Source organism: Pseudophryne corroboree, chromosome 1 (genome assembly GCF_028390025.1).
Source record: "Pseudophryne corroboree isolate aPseCor3 chromosome 1, aPseCor3.hap2, whole genome shotgun sequence".
Lineage (NCBI taxonomy): Eukaryota > Metazoa > Chordata > Amphibia > Anura > Myobatrachidae > Pseudophryne > Pseudophryne corroboree.
In genome coordinates, this window is record NC_086444.1 from 668,937,921 (window position 1) to 668,959,195 (window position 21,275).

Sequence of the window (21,275 nt, forward strand, 5' to 3'; positions counted from 1 at the left end):
AACATATTTAATTTGAGTAAGTAGGCCATTACTAGCTCCTAAAAGCATTTATGCACATTTTCCAAAAAGTACAAAATTTAGAGGTTGGAATTTCTGTCTGAAAAACCTTTTCAAATTATCATTTTACTTTACATCTCTTATATAAAGTTACAAAAACTTACAAATAAAGTAAATGAAAACTAAAATTACCAGAATCAGTTTTTGGCAAAGTGAAATAAGCAATCCTCTTCTTGTTGAGGCCGAGGTCCCAGCGCACTGTAATGTTATCTTGTGTCTAAGGAAATTTAACAAATTTGATTATTTTCTCACCTATAATTATGGAAATTAATTTTTTTTTATTTTAAAATAAGGACAAAATAAGCAACTACTATCTCAAACTGATTAAATATATTTAGGTCTACAGTGTTATGGAAACTACTAAAACCCAAACAATTATACTAATAGTTAATACCCACGTAAATGCAAAAGAATCTTAAGCAAATATAGGTAGTTTGGTATAGTATAGTAAACTAAATCAAAACAAAGTTAGACAGCTTTCAAAAATGTCTCTAAGGAAACAGAACAGATTACTCACTTGAGATTCCTTCAGCTTTTTATCATAATCAGCTTCAAGCTTAACAAGTGGTCCAAATATATTTTGGTACTGATAGGCATCCTCATACCGAAGCAGAACATGCTGGGGTTCCTCATCCACACCAGGCTTTTCCAGATCCTCCAACGTTGCAGAGGGGTTTTCCTAAAAGAAAATATATTCAATTTCAAAACATTAGACACAATGGGCCGTATTCGAATGTCTTTTTCCCCCTCCCCTTCCTTGCCGCACCCGCCTGCTTCTATTCTGATGTTGCTGGCGACGGGCACGACAAGTTAATTTCCGCTCTCTACCCCTGGGGGTAGCAAGCTGGAATTCGCATAAAGCGCCCAAACGTGTCTTTTCATGCTCACAACCCATTACTGCTTTGATAATGGGGAACATTTGAATATCGCCCATCGATCTCCTGTCATTTTAGATTGGAGATTGGGGGTGCTATAATATTTGAATTCCCCTCAATACCTTCAAAAAATAATGCGCCTCATTCATTGTATAAACAATTGTAAATAAGCAAGAACTTTTCAGAACAAAGGGGTAGATTTATCAAATCCTGGAAAGCGCTAAAGTGGAGAAGGATCAAGTACCAACCAATCAGCTCCTGTCACTATACATGCTGTCATTGAAAAAAGGAGATTTATGGTAAGAACTTACCCTTGTTAAATCGCTTTCTGCGAGGTACACTGGATTCCAGAGGGAATAACATTGGGGTGTTGAGTAGGATCTTGGTCCGAGGCACCAACAGGCTAAAAGCTTTGACTGTTCCCAAGATGCTTAGCGCCGCCTCCTCTATAACCCCGCGCACAGCAGCTCAGTTTCGTTAACCAGTCCAATGCAGTAGCAGGCAAAAGAGACGACAGCCGTTAGTAGCCACGTACACCACATTCTCACGACAGGAGAAGTATCAGCGGCTAATGCCGTACCAACCCAAAGCAGCAAAGTGTGTCAGGGTGGGCGCCCTGTAGAATCCGGTGTACCTCGCAGAAAGATTTAACAAGGGTAAGTTCTTACCATAAATCTCCTTTTCTGCAGTGGGGCACACTGGTATTCCACAGGGAATCACATCAGGGATGTCCTAAAGCAGTTCCTTATGGAAGTGGACGCACTGAAGCGGGCACAAGAACTCGGCGTCCAAAGGAAGCATTCTGGAAGGCGGAAGTATCGAAGGCATAGAACATAATGAAAGTGTTCACTGAGGACCACGTAGTCGCCTTGCACAATTGTTCAAGGGTCGCACCACGGTGGGCAGCCCAAGAAGGTCCAACAGACCGAGAAGAATGGGCTTTGATGGTAGCAGGAGCTGGAAGGACAGCTTGTACATAAGCATGTGCAATCACCATTCAAATCCATCTGGCCAAGGTCTGCTTGTTAGCAGGCCAGCCACGTTTGTGAAAACCAAACAGTATAAAGAGAGAATCAGACTTCCTATTGGAGGCTGTCTTCTTCGCATAGAGAGCCCGTACTACATTCAAAGACCGCTCTTTGGAGGATAACTCCTGAGAGACAAAGGCCGGAACCACAATCTCCTGGTTCAGGTGGAAAGAAGACACCACCTTAGGTAGATAATCAGGGCGCGTTCGAAGAACCGCCCGGTCACGGTGAAAAAATCAAATAGGGTGACCTACAAGACAAGGCACCAGCAGAAACAAGACCTTGAGGGAAAAATACTTAAGGTCCGCAGATTCAAGAGGTTCAAACGGAGACTCAGAACCACCGACAAATCCCAAATAGCCACAGCTGGGACATAGGGAGGTTGAATCCGTAAAACACCCTGAGTGAAGGTATGAACATCAGGCAGTGTCGCAATTTTTCACTGAAACTATACCGACAAGGCAGAAATATGAACCTTGAGGGAGGCCAGCTGAAGGCCCAAGTCCAGACCCTATTGTAGGAAGGCAGAAGTCAGCTTACGGGCCTTCAACATAGTTTGAATGACCGCCTCAGAAAATCCTTTTGCCCTCAGTACGGAAGCTTCAAGAGCCATGCTGTCAAAGCCAGCCGGGCCAAATTCTGGTTTACGCAAGGGCCCTGAACGAGGAGGTCTGGTGGTTGTGGAAGCAGAATAGGAAGCTCTAGCGAGACACCCTGTAGGTCTGATAACAAATGCCGTCTGGGCCACGCTGGAGCTATTAGAAGAAGAATTCCTCCTTCTTGCTTGAACTTCCTCACTACTCTGGGAAGGAGTGACACCGGAGGGAACACGTACGGCAGCCGTAAGTTCCATGGAATTGCCAGTGCGTCTACAAACGCCGCTCGAGGATCCCTTGTTCTTGCTCCGAAGACCGGAACTTTGTGATTGTGTTGAGACGCCATCAGGTCTACATCTGTCAGGCCCCACTTGTCCACTAGGAGTTGAAATACTTCTGGATGAAGGCTCAATTCTCCGGCGTGTACGTCCTGACGACTGAGGAAGACCGCTTCCCAGTTGAGGACCCCCGGAATGAACACTGCCGATATGGCTGGCAGATGGCGTTCCACCCACTGAAGAATATTTGACACTTCCAACATTGCCACACGGCTTCGAGTGCTGCCTTGATGATTTATGTACGCCACCGCGGTGGCGTTGTCGGACTGTACATGAACAGGCCTGTTAAGTACCAGATGCCGGGCCAGTTTCAGAGCATTGAACACTGCCCGCAATTCCAGAATGTTTATCGGGAGAGACTCCTCCCTGGTCCACCGACCCTGAAGAGAGTGTTGCTCCAACACCGCGCCCCAACCCCTCAGACTGGCGTCCGTCATCAGAAGGACCCAGTTGGAGATCCAGAAGGGACGACCCCTACTCAATCGATGGTCCTGCAGCCACCAGGTCAGTGACAGACGGACCTCCGGAGACAAGGAGATCATTTGAGACCTGATCCGGTGAGGCAGGCCTTCCCACTTGGCAAGAATCAGTTTCTGCAGAGGGCAGCAATGAAACTAAGCATACACCATGCGGCCTAGTACTTGCATCGCAGAGTGTATCGACACACGCGGACGAGAGAGGAAGCAACATATCTTGTCCTGTAGCCTCAGGATTTTCTCCTCTGACAAAAACAACTTCTGGTTGTGTATGTCTAACAACGCTCCCAGATGCACCATGCTCTGGGCAGGGATCAGGGATGATTTCTTCCAGTTGATGAGCCACCCGTGGGCTTGTAGAAACTGGACCGTCAGATCCAAATGACGGAGAAGAACTTCTGGGGAATTGGCCAGGATCAGCAGATCGTCCAGATACGGCAGGATCCGGATGCCCTGACGGCGGAGTGAAGCCGTCATAACTGCCATGACCTTGGTGAAAATTTGCGGAGCTGTGGTTAGACCAAAAGGTAGGCCCGGAATTGGTAATGGAGATTGCCAATAGCAAACCGCAGGTATTGCTGATGTGACATGGCAATAGGGATATGCAGGTAAGCATCCTGAATAACCAGGGATACCATATAGTACCCTTGTTCCAAAGCCAGGAAAATAGAGCGAAGGGTCTCCATATGAAACATGGAGACCCTCACAAACTTGTTCAAAGATTTGAGGTGGAGAATGAGCCGGGAGGAACCATTCGGTTTGGGGACTAGGAACAGTGCTGAATAGTACCCCTTCCCCTCTGTTCCAAAGGCACCGGTACTACCACTCCGGTGTGCAGAAGGGATTGTACCACTAAACGGATAGTTGTCGCCTTCACCTGATCTGAAGGGATGTCCGTCAGGCAACAGCGAGGAGGGGGGACGTGTCTTAAAGGATATAGCGTATCAGTGAGTGACTACTTCCCGCACTCAAGCATCTGAAGTGGTCTTCACCATACCTGGATGAACTGTAGAAGTCGGCCTCCCACCCTGGATCCCCCGGGGGGAGGCCCGCCCAGTCATGCCGCAGGCTTGTCAGACTTGGAATCCAGCTGACGGGCAGCCCAGGCACATTTAGGATATGGCTTGGTGGTTTTGGAAGTGCAAGACTGTTTCGGGTATGCCTGACCCTTTGCTTTACCCGGAGGGTGAAAGAAACGAAAGGAAGTACTCAACCTTCGGGGCCGAAGGAGTAGTACTAGGTAGACATGCAGTCTTAGCAGACGCCAAGTCAGCGACAATCTTGTTGAGATCCTCACCAAAGAGGATGTTCCTTTAAACGGGAGCACCACCAGGGTCTAAGAGTCCAAGTCCAGGACCAGGACCGCAACCAGAGAATACGGCGAGCCAAAATGGATGTCGTAGCACCCTTGGCCGCCAGAACACCTGCATCTGAAGCTGCTTCTTTAATGTAATAAGATGCCGTGACAATATAAGAGACACATTGTCTGGCATGTTCATAAAAATCAGATGTAAAATCAGCCTCTATTTCCTGAGCCCACGCCTCAATAGCTTCTGCAGCCCAAGTAGCCGCAATGGTGGGCCTATGCATAGCCCCTGCAAGGGTATAAATACAAAATGGCAGATGTGTGCCCCTTCTGGAACAGCTTGTAGTTTATGGACACCCGGGGATCTTCAACGGTCAATCAATGTCAGTGTCAAAACCTTCTTTGGATTAGAGTGTCACTTGTCAATTATCCTCAAACAAAACAAATGGTTGGAGATAATAGTGAGGTACAGTTTAGATGTACTGCCCGATAGAGAATGCCCAGATGAAATCCACTACAGATACAGATCCCAGAGTAACCTTAATAAAATGTCAGAAAATAAAATCCACTACAGATTCAGAGTAGAGTGCGCGTACCGGATTTAATGGGGTGTCAACAGATACCCACCCTTCAGCGATAGTAGTTGGCCTATTCTTCTTTAGGCTAATGTTCTACCTTCATCCATTTTCCTCAAACAAAGCAAAAAAAATGGGGATAATAGTGCAGTACCGTTTATTCAACAATTGTACTGCCCAATAAAGAAAGCCCAGGTGAAATCAACCACAAATCCAAATCTCGGATAGATGTACGACAATACAATACACCACAGATTCAAAATCAAATATGCGTACCAGATTTAGTGGGGTGTCATCAGATGCCCACCCGTCAGCATTTAGGGATGACCTACTCTTCTTTAGGCTACTATTCTCCCCTTTTCCATTCCACAAGGACTCCCTTGAAAACATTCACCATGTTGTCAGCCGGACACGGAAGTAGAGGTCTCCTGTTATTATTAATATCCTGGTATTAAGATATGACTGTTAATGAGATGCAGATTCGAAGCGTGGAGAGTGCTCCAGCAACACTGTTCCACTCAGCGGCTATAGGACCCCGTCCCGTCCTGTACGCTGCACACAGATAAGAAGCTGTACGACACACAGATAGGAAGTTGACGTACAGTCTTGCAGACTCAAGATCATCAGCAATCTGAAGAATGAGCCGGATACCCTCTAATAGATCAGGAACATCCAGCTGTGACACAGATTCCCCATCAGAACAGTCATGATCAGAGCCTGTGGGGTCAGTATGCTCGCCATCTTCATCGGAAGAGGTATCCGGAATATGCGTGGATTGAGAGGAAGTAACAGCCCGCTTAGAGGACTTCATGCGTTTAGACTTAGGCGGGCGAGGGTCAGGAATACGTATATCCAAAGAGTTATTCAATTGCTGTAACTTAGTGGACAGAGCATTTGTCCATGGCGGATTAACCGCAGGGACCACATAAGGAGGTCCCATAGGAGGCGCGAGTCTAGTTACCAGCGTAGTCAGTAAATTAGAAAAGGCAGCCCAAGGAGGGCCCTGATGTGCCCCCATTGTTACAAATCGACTGGGGGGTATAGAACCCCCAAAACCTGAACCCTCCACAGCCATGTTATCCTCAAATACATCTGGGACATCATAACCGCGCACGGCAAAATCAGCCCCAGACCCATCGCCCCCTGTAGCGGAAATGATATGAAAGCGTAAAAACCACGGGCGACACAGTACATTATCAGCAGATATAATACCTAACACAAACCCCCCTGTGCAGTGTGACAGCACAAACAGAGGATTTCTGAGGTAAAATGTGACTGAAAAACAGAGAAAAATACAAAATACATATATCCTGTGAAATACCTATATTATCTAATAACCCTCAGCCTCCTCAGGTTACAGAATATAGGGATAGCAGTAGGAGTGAGATATATGGAGTAGAGATCACCCAGCAGCTATATGCACACACACACAGTCACATGTACAATGCTGGAATTATGACAAACAATAAAACTGCACTGGACTAGCAATACTATTACTGAGTAAAGCTATGTATATAACAGATATATCAATGCACAGTAAAAACTTGTACTAAATAACCCTGAAGTATGCACTTGTTCTTAACTAACACTGTCTAAACGACATGTAGAATATTTAAGTGTCCTGTAAATGCACAGCGTTGATGATGCAGGTGGCTTTACAGATGAGGCATCACCCAGCAGTCCCAGAATCAGCTCAGCATGTGTGTAATGGCGCCCAAACGCTGACAGGGAGTGAGGGAGACAGATGCAGCTCCAGGGAGGGAACATTTAGTCTAAATGGTGTCCAGGGGCTGGGGGAGGGGTTACAGGTCAGAGTCTTATCCTCTTGCTGGACTTCACCAACGGGTTCTGCAGGCTTTAATAAAATGGATTATAGCCTAATCCGACCTGTGCCCTTGACCTGGTGGTCTAGTGGGGTCCCTGTACTGCCACAGTGTCCACGCCAGCGCGTGCAGCCCACCTCCCAATGGCCGCGGCGGATCAAGATTTCCAGCGGGTCCCGCCTGTGGACACTCTTACCTCCTCCCAGAGTGCGGCCAAGCGATGCCGGAGAACTTCGGTTAGTGTATGTGTGCCCTGGGTGAAGAACCGGAGCCTCCGCTGTAAGTACCCGGCAACCAGGGACGCGGGAGTATACAGCGCCGCTGAGGGAGGTGATGGAGATGCAGCAGGAGATATCAGAATGATATCTAGCACTAGAGTGCCTCTGCTGCAGCCCTTGAAATCTTCTGTCTTCTTTAAAATAGCTCTTCTTAGGGCTGCTGCCTACACTGCAGGCACCAACTTACAAACTGAGCTCCTGTGCACGGATGCAGGGTTATAGAGGAGGCCTGTTGGTGCCTCGGATCAAGATCCTACTCTACACCACAATGTTATTCCCTGTGGAATACCTGTGTACCCCGCTGCAGAAATTATATTAAGAGCTAGTTAGGTGGTGCTTTATATCTCCCCAAGCTTTTAATAATCTGCCACATGGTAATTCAGTACCTGGCTAGTCAGTCAAAGCAATACTCGCAATTATTTACTTCCAAAATTTGCAGAGGAACCAAATATATGGGAATGTTAAGCTTTGTTAACTAGCTCAAGGTTTCTCAAAAAAAACACAGTACATCAGGATTTTTTGCTCTATAGCAACCACGTTATTTATTCTATTTTGGCTCACTTCATTAGAAAATACAAAATGATCATAAAATTGCAATACCATACCCAAGAAATGTAGTTCTCTGTAGACTGTTTTAAGACATGACTGTGGCTGGACACCCCAACAAATGTGGAGAAGATGTCCACCACAGCACACAAAGGGGTTGACTGCTGTGCGGCAGTGACATCTTTAAAAGAGACCTATCGGCGCAAGACGCCATATTTAAATGTACTGTAGGAGTTAGGGGTTGAGTGTTTTCTTTTTTTAAACGTTTCTTTTCATGTCTTAGATGTTCCACATCCCCGGATCCTCTCCGGTGGCCGCAGCAATGCTTGTTAAACCACAGGTGAGCTGCACCAGGGGCTGAGATGTTAATGTCAGCTGCAGGGAGTCAAACTCCAGCATTACAAGGAGGCAAGTCAGAGGAGGTGGCATTGCAGGCGCTGGTACCGGAACTTCAGGGCTGACCACTGGGGTCCAGGAGCTCCAGTCACACCCAGCACGCAAATGCAGCAGAGCAAAGTGTATGTACTCTAGAGGGACAGGGCGAGACAGCTACCTAATACGTCACGGCGACGTGCCTGTAGTAACAGCATAATAACATTTTTTTTAAACTGTGGTTTTAATAAAAAAAAAAAAAAAACATTTGGTTCAAACAAAGGTGGTTTAAATCAACTAACCCTGTCTAAAAAATATTGGAAAAAAAAATAAGAATTTACTTAACGATAATTCTATTTCTCGTAGTCCGTAGTGGATGCTGGGGACTCCGTAAGGACCATGGGGAATAGCGGCTCCGCAGGAGACTGGGCACAAAAGTAAAGCTTTAGAACTACCTGGTGTGCACTGGCTCCTCCCCCTATGACCCTCCTCCAAGCCTCAGCTAGGATACTGTGCCCGGACGAGCGTACACAATAAGGAAGGATTTTGAATCCCGGGTAAGACTCATACCAGCCACACCAATCACACCATATAACTTGTGATCTAAACCCAGTTAACAGCATGATAACAGAGGAGCCTCTAGAAAAGATGGCTCACTACAGCAATAACCCGATTTTTTGGTAACAATAACTATGTACCAGTATTGCAGACAATCCGCACTTGGGTTGGGCGCCCAGCATCCACTACGGACTACGAGAAATAGAATTATCGGTAAGTAAATTCTTATTTTCTCTGACGTCCTAGTGGATGCTGGGGACTCCGTAAGGACCATGGGGATTATACCAAAGCTCCCAAACGGGCGGGAGAGTGCGGATGACTCTGCAGCACCAAATGAGAGAACTCCAGGTCCTCCTCAGCCAGGGTATCAAATTTGTAGAATTTTACAACCGTATTTGCTCCTGACCAAGTAGCTGTTTGGCAAAGTTGTAAAGCCGAGACCCCTCGGGCAGCCGCCCAAGATGAGCCCACCTTCCTTGTGGAATGGGCTTTTACAGATTTTGGCTGTGGCAGGCCTGCCACAGAATGTGCAAGCTGAATTGTACTACAAATCCAACGAGCAATAGTCTGCTTAGAAGCAGGAGCACCCAGCTTGTTGGGTGCATACAGAATAAACAACGAGTCAGATTTTCTGACTCCAGCCGTCCTGGAAACCTATATTTCCAGGGCCCTGACAACGTCTAGCAACTTGGAGTCCTCCAAGTCCCTAGTAGCCGCAGGCACCACAATAGGTTGATTCAGGTGAAACGCTGAAAACCACCTTAGGGAGAAACTGAGGACAAGTCCTCAATTCCGCCCTGTCCGAATGGAAAATCAGATGAGGGCTTTTACAGGATAAAGCCGCCAATTCTGACACGCACCTGGCCCAGGCCAGGGCCAACAGCATGACCACTTTCCATGTGAGATATTTTAACTCCACATATTTAAGTGGTTCAAACCAATGTGACTTTTGGAACCCAAAAACTACATTTAGATCCCAAGGTGCCACTGGAGGCACAAAAGGAGGCTGTATATACAGTACCCCTTTCACAAACGTCTGAACTTCAGGGACTGAAGCTAGTTCTTTTTGGAAGAAAATTGACAGGGAAGATATTTGAACCTTAATGGACCCCCATTTCAGGCCCATAGACACTCCTGTTTGCAGGAAATGTAGGAATCGACCTAGTTGAAAATTCCTCCGTCGGGGCCTTACTGGCCTCGCACCACGCAACATATTTTAGCCAAATGCGGTGATAATGTTTTGCGGTTATATCTTTCCTGGCTTTGATCAGGATAGGAATGACTTCATCCGGAATGCCTTTCTCCTTCAGGATCCGGCGTTCAACCGCCATGCCGTCAAACGCAGCCGCGGTAAGTCTTGGAACAGACAGGGTCCTTGCTGGAGCAGGTCCCTTCTTAGAGGTAGAGGCCAAGGATCCTCCGTGAGCATCTCTTGAAGTTCCGGTTACCAAGTCCTTCTTGGCCAATCCGGAGTCACGAATATAGTGCTTACTCCTCTCCATCTTATAATTCTCAGTACCCTGGGTATGAGAGGCAGAGGAGGGAACACATACACTGACTGGTACACCCACTGTGTTACCAGAGCGTCTACAGCTATTGCCTGAGGGTCCCTTGACCTGGCGCAATACTTGTCGAGTTTTATAAACATGTGGAAGACTTCTGGGTGAAGTCCCCACTCTCCCGGGTGGGGGTCGTGTCTGCTGAGGAAGTCTGCTTCCCAGTTGTCCACTCCCGGAATGAATACTGCTGACAGTGCTATCACATGATTTTCCGCCCAGCGAAGAATCCTTGCAGCTTCTGCCTTGCCCTCCTGCTTCTTGTGTCACCCTGTCTGTTTACGTGGGTGACTGCCGTGATGTTGTCCGAATGGATCAACTCCGGGTGACCTTGAAGCAGAGGTCTTGCTGAGCTTAGAGCATTGTAAATGGCCCTTAGCTTCAGGATATTTATGTGAAGTGATGTCTCCATGCTTGACCATAAGCTCTGGAAATTCCTTCCCTGTGTGACTGCTCCCCAGCCTCGCAGGCTGGTATCCGTGGTCACCAGGACCCAGTCCTGAATGTCGAATCTGCGGCCCTCTAGAAGATGAGCACTCTGCAACCACCACAGGAGAGACACCCTTGTGCTTGGTGACAGGGTTATCCGCTGATGCATCTGAAGATGCGACCCGGACCATTTGTCCAGCAGGTCCCACTGGAAAGTTCTTGCGTGGAATCTGCCGAATGGGATTGCTTCGTAGGAAGCCACCATTTTTCCCAGAACCCTTTCATTGATGTACTGAGACTTGGCTCGGTTATAGGAGGTTCCCGACAAGCTCGGATAACTCCCTAACTTTCTCCTCCGGGAGAAACACCTTTTTCTGGACTGTGTCCAGGATCATCCCTAGGAACAGAAGACGAGTCGTCGGAATCAGCTGCGATTTTGGAATATTGAGAATCCAATCGTGCTGCCGCAACACTACCTGAGATAGTGCTACACCGACCTCCAACTGTTCCCTGGATCTTACCCTTATCAGGGAATCGTCCGAGTAAGGGATAACTAAAATTCCCTTCCTTCGAAAGAGTATCATCATTTCGGCCATTACCTTGGTAAAGGCCCGGGGTGCCGTGGACCATCCATACGGCAGCGTCTGAAACTGATAGTGACAGTTCTGTACCACAAACCTGAGGTACCCTTGGTGAGAAGGGTAAATTGGGACATGAAGGTAAGCATCCTTGATGTCCCGAGACATCATGTAGTCCCCTTCTTCCAGGTTCGCAATCACTGCTCTGAGTGACTCAATCTTGAATTTGAACCTCCGTATGTAAGTGTTCAAGATTTTAGATTTAGAATCGGTTTCACCGAGCCGTCCGGCTTCGGTACCACAACAGTGTGGAATAATACCCCGTTCCCTGTTGCAGGAGGGGTACCTTGATTATCACCTGCTGGGAATACAGCTTGTGAATGGCTTAACAAACTGCCTCCCTGTCAGAGGGAGACCTTGGTAAAGCCGACAAAAGGAAACGGCGAGGGGGAGACGTCTCGAATTCCAATTTGTACCCCTGAGATATCACCTTAAGGATCCAGGGGTCTAATTGCGAGTGAGCCCACTGCGCGCTGAAATTCATTGATACGGGCCCCCATCGTGCCTGATTCTGCTTGTAAAGCCCAAGCGTCATACTGAGGGCTTGGCAGAGGCGGGAGAGGGCTTCTGTTCCTGGGAACTGGCTGATTTCTGCAGCCTTTTTCCTCTCCCTCTGTCACGGGGCAGAAATGAGGAACCTTTTGCCCGCTTGCCCACGAAAGGACTGCGCCTGATAATACGGCGTCTTCTTATGTTGAGAGGCGACCTGGGGTACAAACGTGGATTTCCCAGCTGTTGCCGTGGCCACCAGGTCTGAAAGACCGACCCCAAATAACTCCTCCCCTTCTTCCAAATGCCGTTTGAAATCTGCATCACCTGACCACTGTCGTGTCCATAACCCTCTACTGGCAGAAATGGACAACGCACTTAGACTTGATGCCAGTCGGCAAATATTCCGCTGTGCATCACGCATATATAGAAATGCATCTTTTAAATGCTCTAGAGGCAATAATATACTGTCCCTATCTAGGGTATCAATATTTTCAGTCAGGGAATCCGACCACGCCAACCCAGCACTGCACATCCAGGCTGAGGCGATTGCTGGTCGCAGTATAACACCAGTATGTGTGTAAATACATTTTAGGATACCCTCCTGCTTTCTATCAGCAGGATCCTTAAGGGCGGCCATCTCAGGAGAGGGTAGAGCCCTTGTTCTTACAAGCGTGTGAGCGCTTTATCCACCCTAGGGGGTGTTTCCCAACGCACCCTAACCTCTGGCGGGAAAGGATATAATGCCAATAACATTTTAGAAATTATCAGTTGTTATCGGGGGAAACCCACGCATCATCACACACCTCATTTAATTTCTCAGATTCAGGAAAACTACAGGTAGTTTTTCCTCACCGAACATAATACCCCTTTTTGGTGGTACTCGTATTATCAGAAATGTGTAAAACATTTTTCATTGCCTCAATCATGTAACGTGTGGCCCTACTGGAAGTCACATTTGTCTCTTCACTGTCGACACTGGAGTCAGTATCCGTGTCGGCGTCTATATCTGCCATCTGAGGTAACGGGCGCTTTAGAGCCCCTGACGGCCTATGAGACGTCTGGACAGGCACAAGCTGAGTAGCCGGCTGTCTCATGTCAACCACTGTCTTTTATACAGAGCTGACACTGTCACGTAATTCCTTCCAACAGTTCATCCACTCAGGTGTCGACCCCCTAAGGGGTGACATCACTATTACAGGCAATCTGCTCAGTCTCCACATCATTTTTCTCCTCATACATGTCGACACAAACGTACCGACACAGCACACACACAGGGAATGCTCTGATAGAGGACAGGACCCCACTAGCCCTTTGGGGAGACAGAGGGAGAGTTTGCCAGCACACACCAGAGCGCTATATATATACAGGGATAACCTTATATAAGTTTTTTTTTCCCTTATAGCTGCTGTATTTTTAATACTGCGCGTAATTAGTGCCCCCCTCTCTTTTTTTAACCCTTTCTGTAGTGTAGTGACTGCAGGGGAGAGCCAGGGAGCTTCCCTCCAACGGAGCTGTGAGGGAAAATGGCGCCAGTGTGCTGAGGAGATAGGCTCCGCCCCCTTCTCGGCGGCCTTATCTCCCATTTTTCTGTGTTTTCTGGCAGGGGTTAAATTCATCCATATAGCCCAGGAGCTATATGTGATGCATTTTTTGCCATCCAAGGTGTTTTTATTGCGTCTCAGGGCGCCCCCCCCCCCAGCGCCCTGCACCCTCAGTGACCGGAGTGTGAAGTGTGCTGAGAGCAATGGCGCACAGCTGCAGTGCTGTGCGCTACCTTGTTGAAGACAGGACGTCTTCTGCCGCCGATTTTCCGGACCTCTTCTGTCTTCTGGCTCTGTAAGGGGGCCGGCGGCGCGGCTCTGGGACCCATCCATGGCTGGGCCTGTGATCGGTCCCTCTGGAGCTAATGTCCAGTAGCCTAAGAAGCCCAATCCACTCTGCACGCAGGTGAGTTCGCTTCTTCTCCCCTTAGTCCCTCGATGCAGTGAGCCTGTTGCCAGCAGGTCTCACTGAACATAAAAAACCTAAAACTAAACTTTTCACTAAGCAGCTCAGGAGAGCCACCTAGTGTGCACCCTTCTCGCTCGGGCACAAAAATCTAACTGAGGCTTGGAGGAGGGTCATAGGGGGAGAAGCCAGTGCACACCACCTAGTCCTAAAGCTTTTACTTTTGTGCCCTGTCTCCTGCGGAGCCGCTAATCCCCATGGTCCTGACGGAGTCCCCAGCATCCACTACGGACTACGAGAAATAGAATTATCGGTAAGTAAATTCTTATTTTTACTCACCGGTAAATCTATTTCTCGTAGTCCGTAGGGGATGCTGGGCGCCCATCCCAAGTGCGGATTGTCTGCAATACTTGTATGTAGTTATTGCGTAACTAAGGGTTATTGTTGAGCCATCTGTTGAGAGGCTCAGTTATATTTCATACTGTTAACTGGGTGAAGTATCACGAGTTATACGGTGTGATTGGTGTGGCTGGTATGAGTCTTACCCGGGATTCAAAATCCTTCCTTATTGTGTCAGCTCTTCCGGGCACAGTATCCTAACTGAGGTCTGGAGGAGGGTCATGGTGGGAGGAGCCAGTGCACACCAGATAGTACCTAATCTTTCTTTTAGAGTGCCCAGTCTCCTGCGGAGCCCGTCTATTCCCCATGGTCCTTACGGAGTTCCCAGCATCCACTACGGACTACGAGAAATAGATTTACCGGTGAGTAAAATCTTATTTCTCTGACGTCCTAGTGGATGCTGGGGACTCCGTAAGGACCATGGGGAATAGCGGCTCCGCAGGAGACTGGGCACAAAAGTAAAGCTTTAGAACTACCTGGTGTGCACTGGCTCCTCCCCCTATGACCCTCCTCCAAGCCTCAGTTAGATTTTTGTGCCCGAGCGAGAAGGGTGCACACTAGGTGGCTCTCCTGAGCTGCTTAGTGAAAAGTTTAGTTTTAGGTTTTTTATGTTCAGTGAGACCTATACTCGTGGCTCCGGATTGGCCAAGAAGGACTTGGTACCCGGAACTTCAAGAGATGCTCACAGAGGACCCGTGGCCTCTGCCTCTAAGAAGGGACCTGCTCCAGCAAGGACCATGTCTGTTCCAAGTCTTACCGCGGCTGCGTTTGACGGCATGGCGGTTGAACGCCGGATCCTGAAGGAAAAAGGCATTCCGGAGGAAGTCATTCCTACCCTGATCAAAGCCAGGAAGGATGTAACCGCAAAGCATTATCACCGCATTTGGCGAAAATATGTTGCGTGGTGCGAGGCCAGGAAGGCCCCAACGGAGGAATTTCAACTGGGTCGATTCCTGCATTTCCTGCAAACAGGAGTGTCTATGGGCCTCAAATTGGGATCCATTAAGGTTCAGATTTCGGCCCTGTCGATTTTCTTCCAGAAAGAACTAACTTCAGTTCCTGAAGTTCAGACGTTTGTCAAGGGGGTGCTGCATATACAGCCTCCTTTTGTGCCTCCAGTGGCACCTTGGGATCTCAATGTAGTTTTGGGGTTCCTCAAATCACATTGGTTTGAACCACTTAAATCTGTGGATTTAAAATATCTCACATGGAAAGTGGCCATGCTGTTGGCCCTGGCTTCGGCCAGGCGAGTGTCAGAATTGGCGGCTTTATCCTGCAAAAGCCCCTATCTGATTTTCCATTCGGACAGGGCGGAATTGAGGACTCGTCCTCAGTTTCTCCCTAAGGTGGTGTCAGCGTTTCACCTGAACCAACCTATTGTGGTGCCTGCGGCTACTAGGGACTTGGAGGACTCCAAGTTGCTAGACGTTGTCAGGGCCCTGAAAATATATGTTTCCAGGACGGCTGGAGTCAGAAAATCTGACTCGCTGTTTATCTTGTATGCACCCAACAAGCAGGGTGCTCCTGCTTCGAAGCAGACTATTGCTCGTTGGATTTGTAGTACAATTCAGCTAGCACTGGGTGAAGTATCACGAGTTATACGGTGTGATTGGTGTGGCTGGTATGAGTCTTACCCGGGATTCAAAATCCTTCCTTATTGTGTCAGCTCTTCCGGGCACAGTATCCTAACTGAGGTCTGGAGGAGGGTCATGGTGGGAGGAGCCAGTGCACACCAGATAGTACCTAATCTTTCTTTTAGAGTGCCCAGTCTCCTGCGGAGCCCGTCTATTCCCCATGGTCCTTACGGAGTTCCCAGCATCCACTACGGACTACGAGAAATAGATTTACCGGTGTGTAAAATCTTATTTCTCTGACGTCCTAAGTGGATGCTGGGGACTCCGTCAGGACCATGGGGATTATACCAAAGCTCCCAAACGGGCGGGAGAGTGCTGATGACTGCAGCACCGAATGAGAGAACTCCAGGTCCTCCTCAGCCAGGGTATCAAATTTGTAGAATTTTGCTAACGTGTTTGCCCCTGACCAAGTAGCAGCTCGGCAAAGTTGTAAAGCCGAGACCCCTCGGGCAGCCGCCCAAGATGAGCCCACCTTCCTTGTGGAATGGGCATTTACAGATTTTGGCTGTGGCAGGCCTGCCACAGAATGTGCAAGCTGAATTGTACTACAAATCCAACGAGCAATAGTCTGCTTAGAAGCAGGAGCACCCAGCTTGTTGTGTGCATACAGGATAAACAGCGAGTCAGTTTTCCTGACTCCAGCCGTCCTGGAAATATATATTTTCAGGGCCCTTACAACGTCTAGCAACTTGGAGTCCTCCAAGTCCCTAGTAGCCGCAGGCACCACAATAGGTTGGTTCAGGTGAAACGCTGAAACCACCTTAGGGAGAAACTGGGGACGAGTCCGCAGTTCTGCCCTGTCCGAATGGAAAATCAGATATGGGCTTTTGTGAGACAAAGCCGCCAATTCTGACACTCGCCTGGCCGAGGCCAGGGCCAACAGCATGGTCACTTTCCATGTGAGATATTTCAAATCCACAGATTTGAGCGGTTCAAACCAATGTGATTTGAGGAATCCCAGAACTACGTTGAGATCCCACGGTGCCACTGGAGGCACAAAAGGGGGTTGTATATGCAGTACTCCCTTGACGAATGTCTGGACTTCAGGAACTGAAGCCAATTCTTTCTGGAAGAAAATCGACAGGGCCGAAATTTGAACCTTAATGGACCCCAATTTGAGGCCCATAGACAGTCCTGTTTGCAGGAAATGCAGGAATCGACAGAGTTGAAATTCCTCCGTGGGGGCCTTCCTGGCCTCACACCACGCAACATATTTTCGCCAAATGCGGTGATAATGTTGTGCGGTCACCTCCTTCCTGGCTTTGACCAGGGTAGGTATGACCTCTTCCGGAATGCCTTTTTCCCTTAGGATCCGGCGTTCAACCGCCATGCCGTCAAACGCAGCCGCGGTAAGTCTTGGAACAGACAGGGTCCTTGCTGAAGCAAGTCCCTTCTTAACGGCAGAGGCCATGGGTCCTCTGTGAGCATCTCTTGAAGTTCCGGGTACCAAGTCCTCCTTGGCCAATCCGGAGCCACGAGTATAGTTCTTACTCCTCTCCGTCTTATAATTCTCAGTACCTTGGGTATGAGAGGAAGAGGAGGGAACACATACACTGACTGGTACACCCACGGTGTTACCAGAGCGTCCACAGCTATTGCCTGAGGGTCCCTTGACCTGGCGCAATACCTGTCCAGTTTTTTGTTGAGGCGGGACGCCATCATGTCCACCTTTGGTTTTTCCCAATGGTTCACAATCATGTGGAAAACTTCCGTGTGAAGTCCCCACTCTCCCGGGTGGAGGTCGTGCCTGCTGAGAAAGTCTGCTTCCCAGTTGTCCACTCCCGGAATGAACACTGCTGACAGTGCTATCACATGATTTTCCGCCCAGCGAAGAATCCTTGCAGCTTCTGCCATTGCCCTCCTGCTTCTTGTGCCGCCCTGTCTGTTTACGTGGGCGACTGCCGTGATGTTGTCCGACTGGATCAGCACCGGCTGACCTTGAAGCAGAGGTCTTGCTAGGCATAGAGCATTGTAAATTGCCCTTAGCTCCAGTATATTTATGTGGAGAGAAGTCTCTAGACTTGACCACGTTCCCTGGAAATTTCTTCCCTGTGTGACTGCTCCCCAGCCTCTCAGGCTGGCATCCGTGGTCACCAGGATCCAATCCTGAATGCCGAATCTGCGGCCCTCTAGTAGATGAGCACTCTGCAGCCACCACAGAAGAGACACCCTTGTCCTCGGAGACAGGGTTATCCGCTGATGCATCTGAAGATGCGATCCGGACCATTTGTCCAGCAGATCCCACTGAAAAGTTCTTGCGTGAAATCTGCCGAATGGAATCGCTTCGTAAGAAGCCACCATTTTTCCCAGGACCCTTGTGCAATGATGCACTGACACTTTTCCTGGTTTTAGGAGGTTCCTGACTAGCTCTGATAACTCCCTGGCTTTCTCCTCCGGGAGAAACACCTTTTTCTGGACTGTGTCCAGAATCATCCCTAGGAACAGCAGACGTGTCGTCGGGATCAGCTGCGATTTTGGAATATTTAGAATCCACCCGTGCTGTTGTAGCAGTACCCGAGATAGTGCTACTCCGACCTCCAACTGTTCCCTGGACTTTGCCCTTATCAGGAGATCGTCCAAGTAAGGGATAATTAAGACGCCTTTTCTTCGAAGAAAAATCATAATTTCGGCCATTACCTTGGTAAAGACCCGGGGTGCCGTGGACAATCCAAACGGCAGCGTCTGAAACTGATAATGACAGTTCTGTACTACGAACCTGAGGTAGCCTTGGTGAGAAGGGCAAATTGGGACATGAAGGTAAGCATCCTTGATGTCCAGGGACACCATATAGTCCCCTTCTTCCAGGTTCGCCATCACTGCTCTGAGTGACTCCATCTTGAATTTGAACCTTTGTATGTAAGTGTTCAAAGATTTCAGATTTAGAATAGGTCTCACCGAGCCGTCTGGCTTCGGTACCACAAATAGTGTGGAATAATACCCCTTTCCCTGTTGTAGGAGGGGTACTTTGATTATCACCTGCTGGGAATACAGCTTGTGAATTGCTTCCAATACTGCCTCCCTGTCGGAGGGAGACGTTGGTAAAGCAGACTTCAGGAACCTGCGAGGGGGAGACGTCTCGAATTCCAATCTGTACCCCTGGGATACTACCTGTAGGATCCAGGGGTCCACTTGCGAGTGAGCCCACTGCGCGCTGAAACTCTTGAGACGACCCCCCACCGCACCTGAGTCCGCTTGTAAGGCCCCAGCGTCATGCTGAGGACTTGGCAGAAGCGGTGGAGGGCTTCTGTTCCTGGGAAGAGGCTGTCTGCTGCAGTCTTTTTCCCTTTCCTCTACCCCGGGGCAGATATGACTGGCCTTTTGCCCGCTTGCCCTTATGGGGACGAAAGGACTAAGGCTGAAAAGACGGTGTCTTTTTCTGCTGAGAGGTGAGTTGGGGTAAAAAGGTGGATTTTCCAGCTGTTGCCGTGGCCACCAGGTCCGAAAGACCGACCCCAAATAACTCCTCCCCTTTATACGGCAATACTTCCATATGCCGTTTGGAATCCGCATCACCTGACCACTGTCGTGTCCATAAACATCTTCTGGCAGAAATGGACATCGCACTTACTCTTGATGCCAGGGTGCAAATATCCCTCTGTGCATCACGCATATATAGAAACGCATCTTTTAAACGCTCTATAGTCAATAAAATACTGTCCCTGTCCAGGGTATCAATATTTTCAGTCAGGGACTCCGACCACGCCACCCCAGCGCTGCACATCCAGGCTGAGGCAATCGCTGGTCGCAGTATAACACCAAACAAAACTGAATGAAGCGCTATACAACCAGATTCTCTAATTTTTTAAAATTTATTCTCACAAATAGACAACATTTATAAACAAACAAACAAACACTTAACACACGGCCGGTGTATACAAATATTTAAAAAATATATATATATACTTATAATCCTTCAAGGAATAATTTGCATTAGTTAGACCACCAGTCCGTTGGGACTATTCATTAATTAAATAACTAGTGCACATTGATAATTCAACACAGATATATTCCGTTGATTTTGTATTAATTGAACCCACAGTCCAGATATGAACCATTTAACAAACAGTCACTTGGACTTAGGTATTATTATGTCCACAACTTGAGATGCATGCATCAATTGAATATAGGCTTTCCTATGAAGCCAAAACAAAACTTGTGTGATGTAATATGATCCAATCCAGGTTTTAGTGCATATAGTGCAATTGGTTTTATGAATGATGTAAACGTCAGCAAGCACTATTAGAATTATTGTGTGTCCCGTCAGCACGGGTGGATAGGAACAATGGTAGCTTGGTTAGCTTACTGTGCATACGATCGTGATCGGTGTCTGCAGGCTCCACCGAGAAACGATCCCCCCTCCAGCGGCCAAAGAAGCTGTATGCCGCAAAAGCTGATCCGGGGTCTAGCCGCACCAAGTCCGTTTGTAGTATGTTCCACCGATGGTCAAACAGTCACAGCCGTGTTTAAGGTGCAACCTCTCTACGCGTTTCTCCGCTTTCACCTCGGCGGCTTCCTCAGGGGTAACACCAGTATGTGTGTATATACTTTTTAGGACATTTTCCAGCTTCCTATCAACTGGCTCCTTGAGGGCGGCCGTATCAGGAGACGGTAACGCCACTTGTTTTGATAAGCGTGTGAGTGCCTTATCCACCCTAGGAGGTGTTTCCCAACGCGCCCTAACTTCTGGCGGGAAAGGGTATAATGCCAATAATTTCTTAGATATCAGCAATTTTTTATCGGGGGAGACCCACGCATCATCACACACTTCATTTAATTCTTCTGATTCAGGAAAAACTACGGGTAGTTTTTTCACACCCCACATAATACCCTTTTTTGTGGTACTTGTAGTATCAGAAATATGCAAAGCCTCCTTCATTGCCGTGATCATGTAACGTGTGGCCCTACTGGAAAATACGTTTGTTTCTTCACCGTCGACACTGGAGTCAGTGTCCGTGTCTGTGTCGACCGACTGAGGTAATGGGCGCTTTAGAGCCCCTGACGGTGTTTGAGACGCCTGGACAGGCACTAACTGACTTGCCGGCTGTCTCATGTCGTCAACAGTTTTTTGTAAAGTGCTGACACTATCACGTAATTCCTTAAATAAGACCATCCAGTCAGGTGTCGACTCCCTAGGGGGTGACATCACTAATACAGGCAATTGCTCCGCCTCCACACCATTTTCCTCCTCATACATGTCGACACACGCGTACCGACACACAGCACACACACAGGGAATGCTCTGATAGAGGACAGGACCCCACTAGCCCTTTGGGGAGACAGAGGGAGAGTTTGCCAGCACACACCAGAGCGCTATATATGTATAGGGACAACCTTATAAATAAGTGTTTCTCC

General features: G+C 48.2%; 1 protein-coding gene across 1 annotated transcript in view; it reads right to left on the minus strand.

The window, feature by feature from the left end:
* Window positions 1–21,275, minus strand: part of UPF1 (UPF1 RNA helicase and ATPase) — a 477,022-nt gene that overhangs the window by 290,664 nt on the left and 165,083 nt on the right. Inside the window, exons 6-7 of the mRNA XM_063955016.1 lie at window positions 575–736; window positions 190–274 (exon numbers count right to left, since the gene is read on the minus strand). Of these exons, the coding sequence (XP_063811086.1) occupies window positions 190–274; window positions 575–736 (247 nt within the window). The remainder of the gene's footprint in view (window positions 1–189; window positions 275–574; window positions 737–21,275) is intronic.